This window comes from Rhinopithecus roxellana, chromosome 3, assembly GCF_007565055.1.
Source record: "Rhinopithecus roxellana isolate Shanxi Qingling chromosome 3, ASM756505v1, whole genome shotgun sequence".
Classification (NCBI taxonomy): domain Eukaryota; kingdom Metazoa; phylum Chordata; class Mammalia; order Primates; family Cercopithecidae; genus Rhinopithecus; species Rhinopithecus roxellana.
Genome location: NC_044551.1, coordinates 54443501 through 54457240, shown reverse-complemented (window position 1 = coordinate 54457240; position 13740 = coordinate 54443501). Strand labels below are relative to the sequence as shown.

The window sequence follows — 13740 nt, the reverse complement described above, 5'->3', positions numbered from 1 at the left end:
AGCCCTACATTTAAGGACGTTTTGAATCTATTGGGGCTTTCTGCTGAGCAGAATAAATATACCCATACCCAGCAAGAAATTGGTTCCATGACCTCTCACAGTCAATTGATCAAATGTTTCAAAGTCCAAACCTCACATAAGTGTTTTTTAGCCTCATGTAAGTATCTTTTGTCATTTCATTTATTTTGTTAAGCTGAAATCATAGAAACAAAATTTAAAACTAAAACGAGACTTTAAAAGAGCAACTTAGTATTATGCACGTATTAAAAGAGTGAGTTAGAGGTCTGCCTATTGATTTGGCTCAAATAGCAAGCTGTTAACATGATTCCATTTTTATACAATATTAATAAATACCTGAACCTTTCACATGTTTATATGTGACTGTATAAGCATAGAGAAATGTAGAGTACACACACTAGGCTTTTAACATGGTTAGCTCTAATAAAACCAGTGACAACAAAAGAGGCTAAATACTCATGAAATGAAATGTAAATGAAAAGTCCTGTAATAATATGGGAAACACATAAAATTCAGTATGTGGCTAGATATAAAGATATACAATTAAAAATCTGGTTTGACTAGGTATCAAAATTAGTCAACTTTTAAAATCTTGAAGGTCTGTGGTTATTCAATTTTGCAGTAAGATTGAAAAAAGAGAAATAATTATCTTGATCAATTTTTTAAATGATAAATACATACATTTGTAAGAATTTTTAATAAAGTATACAAAATAGTAATACATGCTGATTAAGGAAAACTTGGGAAATGAAGAAAAGTAAAAAGGAGACAGTCTTAGTTCTTTTACTAAAAAAATTATAAAATTGGCTATCATTTTGGTATATTAAAAAAATTATTATCTTTCAAAGGGTATAATTTGCAATGTTGTTATTCATTAACTCTACTAAATTACCTCAGCAGAGGCAGAGCCTGGATAAGCCCGACATTCACTCTAATGTGTAAACACAAGAAATTCTGCTCATGGCCTATACTGTGTGCACACTCAGTCCAGCTGCAATGGCACAGCTGCTGGACTCTATTGGCCACCACAAGCTCTCCCCTGGGGAGCCAGCTCAGCTATACAGGGAAGGCACTACAGGTATGAACACCAAACCTCCCTGTAGGCATGTCTCTTCTGACAGCCCCTCAGAAGGATGGGCGTATTCTGCTAAAAGTAGGTACCCTGGTGCCTTTAGGGCCAACAGATATAAACACTGCCGTTAGAAACAAGGTCCCAACTTTGTATCACCTAGGTCAAACCGTAAGTGAAATGAACTTTTTAAGTCTGGAGGCTGGACCACTTCTTACCAGCTTTCTAAGGCCATGAAATATTCATGCTTAATCAAGGGTAACAGAATAAATGGAACGTAAAAAGTAAAATGTAAAATGTTTGAGTAGCAGTCCCCAAAAGCAGTGGGGAATAAAACATAGTATAAATAGAAGGGGATTAAGGATATTACCTATGTGGATGTAGGCATACCCTTTCCTAGCAATGGAAGAGAATAAATGTTGAACAACTAAACTTAAAAATTCTGAGCACCTGGAAAAAAACTGGGGTTATGTAGGATACATTTATTTTCTTTGAAGTTATTAAATACAATCATCATGGGCAATAAAGATATGACAGACTTCAAATACTGAATTCCCATGGCAAATCTTTCCAGACAAGGCAGAGTCAGACAATTGTCTTTCTCAAGTCCTAAAACTTCTTTTTGATTGGAAAAGTCCCTATGGAGTAATATGTATCATTTTCTTTCTTTGCGGAGACTAAAAACACTGTACTAACATCACATTCAAACTCAGCACATTGTTCCAGTTATTTCTAGTAGTACAAATTCTGCATGTGGATAGTACATAGAGAATGTAGTCTTGATTCTGAATCCTAATGTTATCTAATTCCCACCTTGCTTCTATCATGACTTTCAAATCTTTCAATTTTCTCACAAAAAATGCACTGAATCATGCAAAAATAGTGTCATGAATTAGTTAATAAAATTTCTATTTGCAAGAACTAATTACTTAAGAATTTCATTTTGAAAGGGAAGAGAACATTCTGCAGCAGGTAGAAGGGAAAAATGGGGCCAAGGAACGAAGTTTTTTAAAGATGGGAGAGACTTGGGTTGAATACATAGGTACAATAGAGAGGGAGAAACTAAAAAAAACGGGACAGAAATGAGAGACAGAGGTTCTTTTGGAAATGTCTGGGAGCATTTCTTGGTTGTCCCAAAACTTGGAGGGCACTATTAGCCTACAGCAGGTGGGGACAACTATGCTAGACAACTCCTCACAATAAAAAAATTTCCCAGTAAAATGTCAACAGCATTCTATGTCCTTCAATCGAGTCACAAAATATTTCCTTACTACATTTGAAAACTAAGAATTTTTAAGGGACTAAATTATACAGTAGATCAAACATGGATTGACCAACAAAGATAAAAACATATAGCTCCTCAAGCCTCTTGATAGTGTGTTTTAAAAGTAATATATTAACCATCCTACTCCATGTGCTCTTTAAATTAGAAAAGAATGTCCATAATAAATCACTGATAGGCCATTTTAACATACTAATATATAAAATAAGTATTATATTAATCCATATTCTGAGAATATAACAAAAGTATACAAATATCTCAGTTAAATTTAAAATATACACACAGACACACATACACTCAAAGTCAACACATAATAAGTACTGGAGTTGTAAGTTCTTAAGCTGGTAAAATCATTTTCCCGTATACATTGTAAGTTACTATTATAAGCACATATGGATAATTAAGTAGCTACAAATTGAGCAGAACATTATGGTGGACTAACCTTGGTTGGCATTTGCACCCTGAGGCAGAGCATTGGTTAAGTTGGGTAATTCACTGCCATGATTTCCGTCTTCCCACGGACAGACATCAACACTGTTCCATTTCTTCAGTTGTTTTAGCCAACTGGCCTTTTGCTCCAACTTGCAGTGGGGGTTTAAAACTATACACATCCACAGAGCACCTAATTTAAAGGAGGAAAGGAAAGTAAAATTTTTAAAAATTATAAAAATATCCAATGTTATCAAGTTAAATTGTTTAAATTTATTAAAATTTAAAAATGTAATTTATATTATACTTAAAATTTTAAATTACTTAAATTATCAAGTTAATTATAAACAATTTCAAAATAGACCCAAGTCGGTCATTTTTATAACTCAGTTCTCCTTAATGTAAGCCACAAATCCCACAGAGAGTTTACGGAAAGGAGGACAACAGATCCAAGGTTTGAACCAAATATCCAAATACTCTTACATGATAAAATATACTTCATATTTCACAAATGCCAATAGTAATCAACTTCTTACTTGTATGACATTTTAGATAAAAATGCCAATAACATATACAATCTCAGGGTCCAATTTACAGACTCTATACATGGATACTGCAATATATCACTCCAAATGGTTCTGCACAAAAATTGGATTTACTTTCTAAAATTACTCTTTATAATAAAATCATTAAGGCATATAGTAGACACAAATAACTTCCTGTTCTCCTTATAATTTCAAACTTTATTATGCTTATTAATTAGTATGCATATTTACATGTCAGTAAAATGTGAATAGTTTGGGGCAAAAAAAAGCCACTAAAATAGGTCTTTCAAAAATAAAATTCATTTAAACATACTTCCCTAAATGATTTAATCAGTAACTGATTTTAAAAATATAGTTGAAATCACTAAATTTATATCTTCATGAGTAAAATTACTAAACTGTAATCAAAATTTCCCTAGTTTTTCAAAAGAAAGGCAATCATACATTTAGAATAAAGGCATAACTCATAATTTGAATAATTAAAGTCTGATAAATTTATTATTCCTTTCTACATTTTTCAAAGAGGTAGAAAATTCAAGCAAATATTTCACAAATTTTAAAAGTTCAAGTTTACTTAAATTTCAAAGCAAGACAGACACCAGTATTCCAAAGTTTTTCACAACATAACTTCTTTGAAAAGGTATGTGTGCTTGTCTGTTTATGTTTTAATCATTTGTTAGTTAAATGCATAATAATGGTAGGAATGAAAACTGTTTATGTTTTATTTGTCCAAAAGATATGGCTTACATTCTTCCTCATTAAAAATAAACAAGCTTCTACCATTAGGGCAGGGGTCCCCAACCCCCAGGTTGCAGACTGGTACCAGTCTGTGGTCTGTTAGGAACTGAGCCATGGCCTGTTAGGAACCTGGCCGCACAGCAGGAGGTGAATGGCAGATGAACAAATATTACCATCTGAGTTCTGCCTCCTGTCAGATCAGCGGTGGCATTAGATTATCACAGGAACATGAATACTATTGTGAACTGCGCATGCGAGGGATCTAGGTTGCATGTTCCTTATGGGAATCTAACTAATGCCTGATAATCTGAGGTGATACAGTTTCATCCTAAAAGCATCCTCTCCCACCCCCCAATCTGTGGAAAAATTGTCTTCCATGAAACCAGTCCCTGGTCTCAAAAAGGTTGGGGACTGCTACATTACAGTATCTATTATTTTAAATATCAAATAGCTTTTATGAACAGAAAGCAAAAAGGGCCACAACCTATCTAAGCCACAGATATTTACAACCTGCATTTCTATATTTTAAAATGCCAATTAAAAATAAAACATGGCTAGCGAAGATGGAGTAAGCCATGCTCATCCCTCCCAATGATAACAACAAAAACTTTGGACAAAACACAAAAAGTAGTAGTAACCTGAGGATTCTGAAAAGTAAGAGCAAGCAGATTGGAGAGAGAAAATAAAACCGGGAGAAGCAACCCTGATGGGGGTGACTTGCCATTATGTTTTCCCTTCTTCTTTTTCTCCTAGCATTGAAATAAAATTAGTCCCATCCAGGGAACTTTATAAACGACACATGCAGCAAAAACTTGAGAACCCTCATCTAGCTGGTATAAGCACAGGGAAAAAGGACCCCCAAACCAGGAGCTGAAAAGGGGGATCTCTGAATTCTGTGTACAAACTGGTACCAGTCCTGGTCACACTTCATGTGCATGAGACAGATCCAAGGCAGCATAACCAAGGTTTTGAAAACTAACTGACATTGGAACTATCACCCAATAGACAGGAAATAATTTATGGTCTGAATCTACCTTGGTTTGCTGCATGCTTTAAGAAATGTTTAAAAACAATCTCCTGAGGATTTCAATTATTTAAATAATCCCCAGGCTCTCATGATACAACATTCAAAATGTCCAGGACCCAAAATTACGCGACTTACAAATAAACAGCAAAATGCCACCAATTCCCAAGGGGAAAAAATAGTCAACAGATACCAAGCAAGATGAACCAGATGTTAGAATTATCAGTCAGAGGCTCTATACCAACTATTATAATTAAGGTCCATGAAATGAAGGTAAACCCTATTGAAAGGAATAGAAAGGCAGTTCTCAGAAGTGAAATATAAACTATAAAAAAATGAATTAAACAGAAATTTTAGGGCTAACAAAACAATATCTGAAATTAAAAATTAACTGGATGAGATCAACAGCAGAATGGAGATGACAGAGGGAAAAGTCAGTGAATGTAAAGCTAGAAATGATCTCAACTGAAGAAAAGAGAGAAAAACAACTAGACATAAATGAGCTGAGCAAACAGGTAAGACAATATCAAAAGGTTTAACATTTATGTCATTCGATTCCCAAAAGATGAGGAGAAGAAAAAATTCAAAGAAATCATGACTGAAAACCTCCTAAATTTGTAGAAAGATACGAACTTACAGATCCAAGAAGCTTAGCCAACTTCAAATAAGATAAACTCAAAGAAAACCATTCCCAAATATGTCATAAACTGCTGAAAAGCAAAGATGAAGAAAAAAATCCTGAAAACAGAGAATATCAAAATATCATACATAGAAGAATAGTGACTTGAATAATTAGAAGTTTCTCATCTGGAAACAGAATACAATCTTTAAAGGATTAAAAGAAACTAAAGTGTCGATCAGAATTCTATATCCAGCAAAAACATCATTCAGGAGTGATGATGAAATATAACCACATCCAGATCAGGGAAAATTTACAGTATTCGTTGCCAAGACATCTGTTCTAAAAGAAATGTTGAAGGAAATTCTTTATGCTGAGGAGAAATAGTATCAGAAGGAAACTTGGAAGTTCAGGAATAAAGGAAGAACAATAGAAATGATAAACATCTCAGTAGATAGACCATTTTTTACTTTTAAGTTCTTTAAAAGTATGACTGTTAAAAGTAAGAATTTAAGCAGCATCTTGTGGAGTTTTAAATGCATATAGAGTTTTAAAGTGCACATGACAACTATAACATAAAAAAAGGGAGAGTAAAGGAAAAAATATACATAAAAACTGTATCTATAAACTATATATACATGATATATATATATATTTTCCATGTTAAATGGCATGTAGAGCCTAACAACAAAACTATATATATACAGTTTATATATATATATGTATATTTTTGTTATACTCTACATGCCATTTAACATGGCAAAAATATTAACTTCAAATAGACTGTGAAAGCTTAGGTATGTTTACTATAATACTGATACCACCAAAAATATTCCAGGAGATACAAACACAAAGGATAATAGAAATTAAATTATAATAAAACATTTTTAAAATAAGTAATCCAAAAGAAAGCAAGAAAGAGGGAAGAGATGAATGGAAACAGAGGGAATAAACAAAAAACAAATGATTAAATTGTAGACCTAAATTCAACAACCATATCAATAATTATATAAAATATAAATGGTCTAAACATATAAATTAAAAGAAATGGTCAAATCAGGCTAAAAAACAAGACCCAAATCTTTCTTATACTGTGTATAAGAAATCCACTGTAAATATAATGACATAGATTAAATGTAAAAGGATGAAAAAATATATACCATGAAAAAACACTATAAAATAAAGCTGGCATGACTATATCAGTATCACATAAAGTGACTTTAGAACAAGGAATACTATACCAGGTATAAAGAGGGGCATTACATAAAGATAAAAAGGTCAGTTTTCCAGAAAGTTTTCCATAATTCCAGACGACTCTGCTGCACCTCACAATAAGACTTCAAAATACAGGAAGCAAAACTGACAGAACTTAAAGGAGAACTAGACAAATCCACAATTATATTTGGAGACTTCAATATTCTTCTTTCAGTAACTAACAGGACAAGTAGTCAGAAAGTTAGCAAATACTTGAACACTGCTATGGTCTGAATGTGTCCCCCAAAGTTCATGTGTTAGAAACATGATCCCCAATGCAACAGTGTTGAGAGGTGAGGCCCTTACGAGGTGATGAGGTCATGAAGGCTGCGCTCTCAAGCTGTTATGGTGGGAGTGGGTTAATTATCTCAGGAGTGGGTTTCTGATAAAAGGATGATTTGGGGCCTCTATCCTACTCTCTTGCATGCATGATTGTCTTGCCCTTCTGTCCTGTGTCATAGAGTGATACAGCAAGAAGGCCCTTGCCAGATGCAGGACCCTCAGCCTTGGACTTCCCAGCCTCCAGAACTGTAAGAAACAAATCTCTGCTCTTTACAATTTACCCAGTCTCAGATATTCTGTTACCCAGCACAGAAAGGAATAAGATGAACAATACCAACCAACTAAACCTGACATTTATAAAGCACTTCACCTAACATTAGCAGAAACAAACAAACAAACAAAAACCTACTGTTCATTTATTTATTTACTGAGACAGGATCTTGCTCTGTCGCCCAGGCTCGAGTGCAGTGGAATGATCATAGTTCCCTGCAGCCTCAAATTCCTGGGCTGAAGGAATCATCCTACCTCAGCCTCCCGAGGAGACAGGGTCTCACTATGTTTCCCAGGCTGGCCTCAAACTCTAGCTGTCCTCAAGCAGTCTTCCAGCCTCAGCCTCCCAAAGCTCTGGGATTATAGGTGTAAGCCACTGTGCCCAGCTAAAACCTACTATTTTAAAATGTACAAAAAACATTCACCAAGATAGTCTATATTCTAGGCCATAAAACAAATTTTGACAAATTTAAAAGAACTGAAATCACACCAGGTATACATGCTCTGACAAAACAGAATTAACTCAGAAATTAGTAAAAGAAAGACATTTGAAAAATTCCAAAATATCTGGAAATTAAACATGCTTCTAATAACTCATGAGTCAAAGAAATAGTTACAAGGAAAATCAGAAAATACTTTGTATTGAATAAAAATGAAAAAATATTTTGAAATTTATGGTATACAGCTAAAAAAGTGTTTAGAGAAAAATTTAGAGTACTAAATGCTTACAGTGGAAAATAAAAAAGGATTCAAATCAATGATATAAATATCCACCTTAAGAAAACAGAAAAAGAATGAGAAACCAAAGCCAAAGAAAGCAGAAAGGAAGAGATCAGAAATCTATGAGACTGAAAACAAGCAGGAAAAAAAAAAAAAAATCAATGAAACAAAAGGTGGTTCTTTAAAAAGAGTGATAAAATCAGTGAAGCTATAGCTAGGCTGACACACACACACACACACACACACACACACACACACACACACAGAGAGAGAGAGAGAGAGAGAGAGAGAGAGAAAGATACACACTACCAGTGTCAGGAATTAAAAAAAAAGGGCACATCGGCCAGGCGCAGTGACTCACGCCTGTAATCCCAGCACTTTGGGAGGCTGAGGCAGGCGGATCGCCTAAGGTCAGGAGTTTGAGAAACTCCAACGGCCAACATGGTGAAACCCTGTCTCAACTAAAAATACAAAAAAAAAAAAAAAAAAAAATTAGCCGGGCGTGGTGGCATGTGCCTGTAAACTCAGCCACTTTGGAGGCTGAGGCAGGGGAATTGCTTGAATCAGGGAGGTGGAGGTTGCAGTGACATCATTATAGATCTCAGAGATATTAAAAGGATCCTAAGGGAATACTCTGGACAACTTTATGCTCATAAATTCTACAACTTAGATAAAATGAAAAAATTCCTTGAAAGTCACAAACTATCAAAGCTCACTCAAGAGGAAATAATAACCTAAATGGTTGTAAATTAATTAAAGAAATTAAATGTGCAGGTAAAAATCTCTAACAATACAGATCCAGATGTTTCCCTGGAAAAGTCTACCAAACATTTAAGAATAGTATCAATTCTACACAATGTCTTCTAGAAAACGGAAGAGGAGGGAAGGGTTCCCACTGTGTGAGGCCAGCATTATTACCCTGATACTAAAACCAGATGAAAACATTACAAGTAGGCTCAACTGCAGATCAATATCCCTTATGAATATAGTAGTAAAATGCCTCAACAAAAATATTAGCAAATCTAATTAAGTAATTATCAGAAAAGGAAAATACACAACATATGGTTTATCACAGGAATGCAAAGCTAGTTTAACACTCAAAAATAAATTAGTATAATTCACCATATTCAGACTAATGAAGAAAAACCGTATGATAATCTCAACAGATACAGAAAAAGTATTTGGCAAAATTTGACATTCCTTCATGATAAAGCAAGCTCTCAGAAAACTAGGAATAGGAGCTAACTTCCTTCACCTGATAAAGGGCATCTGCAAAAAATCCTACAGTTAACACGGTAATAGTAAAAGACTGAATATTACTCCCTTACGATAGAAACAAGGCAAAGATGTCTGCTCTTACCCCTTCTATTCAGCATCACACTGGAAATTCTAGACAGGCCAACAAAGCAAGGGGAGGGGATTAAAGACATTAAGTGGAAAGGATAAAATTGCTCTTAGAACCAATAAGTATAACAAGGTCATATGATATACGCTCAAATGAAAAAAAACAAACAAACAAAAACACCTCAAAACAAACAAAAAACTGTACGTATATATGCTAAATATGAACAATTGGAAATCAAAACTTACCCAAAAAGTACTACTTATCTTAGCACCAAAAAATCTTGGCTTATAATTCTAAGAAAACACGTGCAGTCTCTATGTTAAAAACTACAAAACACTGATGGAAGAAATCAAAGACAATACTGAAAAGTGGGAGGTTACCATGTTCATGGATTGGAAAACTCAATACTGTTAACATGTCAATTCTCCCCAAATTGATCTATATATTCTACATAACCTCATTCAAAACGCTAGCCAGTGTTTGTGTGTATACTGACAAGAAATGCAATAGAATGAATAGCCAAAACAATTTTTAAAAACAGCAAAGTTGTACGAAGGACAAAGACAAAAGATTTAAGACTCCTATAAAGCTAGAGTAATCAAAACTGTACTAGTGATGAAGGGATAGGCACATAGATCAAAGGAACAGAACAGAGTTCAGAAATATACCTAGACAAATGTGGTCAATTCAAGGTTCAAAGTCAATTGAATGGAGAAAAGGTAAGTTTTTTCAACAACTGGTGCTGGGAACAATTAGATATTCGTGTGAAAAAAAATGAACCAAAATCCGTATTATACACTTACTTCATAAAAAAATTAACTCAAAGTGGATCATGAACCCAAATAAAAAATAAAAAATAAAAAACCACAAAACTGCTAGAAAAAAGTTTAGGAGAAAATCATTGTAACCTTGATTTAGGCAAAGATAATGTTAGATACAAAATCAAAAGCATGACCCATAAAAGACAAAATTGATAAAGTCGACTTCATCAAAATTTATAAGTTTTATCCTACAAAAGACACTGTTAAGAGAATGAGAAAACAAGTTACAGACTAGGAGAAAATACCTGCAACTTGTACATGTGATAAAGGACTTGGATCTAGAATATGTAAACTTTCTCAAAACTCATTAAGGAGTTTAACTCAATAAAACTGGGCAGAAAAAAAAAAAAAAAAAAAAAGACTATCAAGCCAAGAAAAGACACAGAGGAAACTTAAATGCATATTAACTAAGTGATCCAATCTGAAAAGGCTACATACTGTATGATTCCAACTATATGACCTTCTGAAAAAGAGAAAACTATGGAGATGGGAAAAAGAACAGTGGCAGCCGGAGTTTGGGTGCAGGAAGAGATGAATAGGAACAGCATAGAGGATTTTTAGCATAGTGAATCTACTCTGTTTGATACTTTAGTGGTGGATACATGTATCATTATACATCTGTCCAAACTCATCAAATGCATACCACCAAGGGCGAACTTTGGGTGGTAATAAAATGTCAGTGTAGGTTCATCAATTGTATGACTCTGGTGGAGGATGCTGATAATGAGACAGAATATGCATAAGTTGGGGGTAAGGGGTCTATGGGAAATCTCTGCTCAATTTTTCTGTGAATCTAAAACTGCTTAAAAAACACAGTCCATTTTTTTGGAAAAAGGCAAAAAATTTAGAAAGACATTTTACCAAAGAAGATATATAGGTGGCAAATTGCAGACAAAAAAAAAAAAAAACATACTCAATATTGTTAATCATTAGGAAATACAAATTAAGATCACAATGAGATACCATTATATACATATTATAATAGCTACAATTATACAAAAAAAAATTTAACCTGACAGCAACTGCAGGCAAGGATGTGGAGCAACTGAATGCTCATAAATTGCTGTTTGAAGAGTGTTTAATAAAGTGGCACAGACTCTGGCAAACAGTCTGGCAGTTTCTCATGAAGTTAAATGTATTTCGACCATATGACCCAGCAATCCCACTCCGAGGGATTTGCCCAAGAGAAATACAAATTTATGTTCACACAAAAACTTGTACAAGAATGTTTATAGCTGCTTAATTTGTAAATGTGAAAGACAGGAACCAATCTAGACGTCCTTCAACTAGTGAATGGATAAACAAACTATGGTACATTCATACAGAAGATACCACTCAGCAATAACAACAACAACAAAAACCCACTGATGTACACATAATATCTCAAATACACTACACTAAATAAAGGAAGCCAGAATCAAAAGGGTATACACACACAAACTTATTATTCAATCGATATGACATTCTGGAATGGCAAAACTAAAGGGACTGAGAACAGATAAGTGGTTGCTAGGGATTCGGACAGGATGAGGGAATTTTGGGGGGGTGGTAGACTGTTCTCTATCTTGATTGTGGTGGTGGTTACATGACTATATGCATTTGTCCAAACTCAAAACTGTACACTAAAAAATTTTAGTGTATGTATTTTTATAGTATTTACAGTATGTATTTTATAGTATAGTAAGACTTGTACAACCTTAAAAATTAAATAATCATATTACCATTAAGTCACCATTTACTGGGTGCCCACTACATGCTAGAGGCATCATATTTAGGGCTTTACAATCATTTATCATTAACTTGTTACAAGAACCCTTCACAGTCAGAATTACTATTCTATTTTAAAGATAAGTGTCTTAGTCTATTTAGGATGCTATAACAAAAATACCATAAATTTGGTAGCTCATAAACAACAAACATTTACTGCTTACAGTTCTGGAGGGTAGGAAGTCCCAACATCAAGGTGCAGATTTGGCATCTGGTGAGGGCATGCCCCTCAGAGACGGCACCTTCTAATTGTGTCCTCACACGGGGAAAGGGGTAAACAAGCTCCCTCAGGCCTCTTTGATAAGAGCACCAATCACATTCCTGAGGGCTCCATCCTCATGATCTGATCACCTCCCAAGAGCCCCAACTCCTAATGCCATCATCTTAGGAGTTACAATTTCAACATAAAAATTTTGGGGAGGACACAAACATTCAGACCATAGCAATGAGAAAACTAAAACTCAGAGAGGTTGAGGTCCTTAAAAACAAGATGCTAAATATTCTTGGCAACTTTAAACAATGATTTCTATGATTTTGAAGAAAAAAAGGACTCCATAAAACTCAGATTTGCATGCTTACATTTCTCTAATTAGAAAATTTCCATTTTGCAGAATGAAAAATTTTTTAAAAACCAAGCCTTTATTAATTTGCTTGTAACATTCTTTTATTGCTCACCTCCCTAAAGAGAGGTTTCATCCTGAAAGAGGTTCTTAATGTTAGATTCAAGTTCAAAGCTATAATAGATATGGTCTTTTATCTTAACAGTCATCACTACAAAAGCTGTAATTAGCCTTAATAACCAACTTAACCAAATTGAGCAAGTCAGTCTCCAAATTTTATTAATTCAGAGTCCCACTTTGGGCATTTATTTCCTTTCCCTTCAATACGCCTGAAACATTTGTAGCTTTACAAATAAAGCTATTTGATGATTAAACACTTCATTCTGCTGTCCCTCTGAAATAGTAACCCTTTAAGGACTCGGCCAAAACCAGGACAGAAGGCTCAGTGAGAAGTCATCATTTTCTGCACCTAACAGAGGACATGGCACCTAGTCAGGTACTATTGGTTCTTTCACAAAGAACACTTAATTATTTGCTATGAATTACAATAAAAGCAAGTTCAATATTTTTAAATTACTTTCCTGGCTTCAAGGCATCAAAGTATATAAAGGCTATTATCAAATTGCTGGTGTGTGCATCATCTAGTTTCTGAATTATCCATGGCACCTATCAGCTCTAGCTTTTTTCTATCATCCAGCATGTTTCTACTCTCCTTTCTAATAGTATTCCTACTCCATACTCAGTGATTTTAGCAAAAAGATGGCACTGTAACATATAAGGCAAAGTAAACCAAAACTAGGAATGCAATCCCCCAGGGAAGAAGAAGAAAAAAAAAAAGCATTCGTCACACAAAGTAAATTGTTCCAATCCACTTAGTGGCCTTAAACCTATTCACATCTTACACCTAGCCAGTCAGAGAATATGGGCAGAATGTTGCTGAGGCAGAACACAAATCATCGTGCAAGTCATTCGGTTACTTCTGCATCCCCCCAAAAGC

At 34.4% G+C, this 13740-nt stretch overlaps 1 protein-coding gene across 1 annotated transcript in view; it reads right to left on the bottom strand.

The window, feature by feature from the left end:
- ZSWIM6 (zinc finger SWIM-type containing 6) overlaps window positions 1-13740 on the bottom strand; it is a 235281-nt gene that overhangs the window by 22553 nt on the left and 198988 nt on the right. Inside the window, exon 5 of the mRNA XM_030927202.1 lies at window positions 2812-2991. Within this exon, the coding sequence (XP_030783062.1) occupies window positions 2812-2991 (180 nt within the window). The remainder of the gene's footprint in view (window positions 1-2811; window positions 2992-13740) is intronic.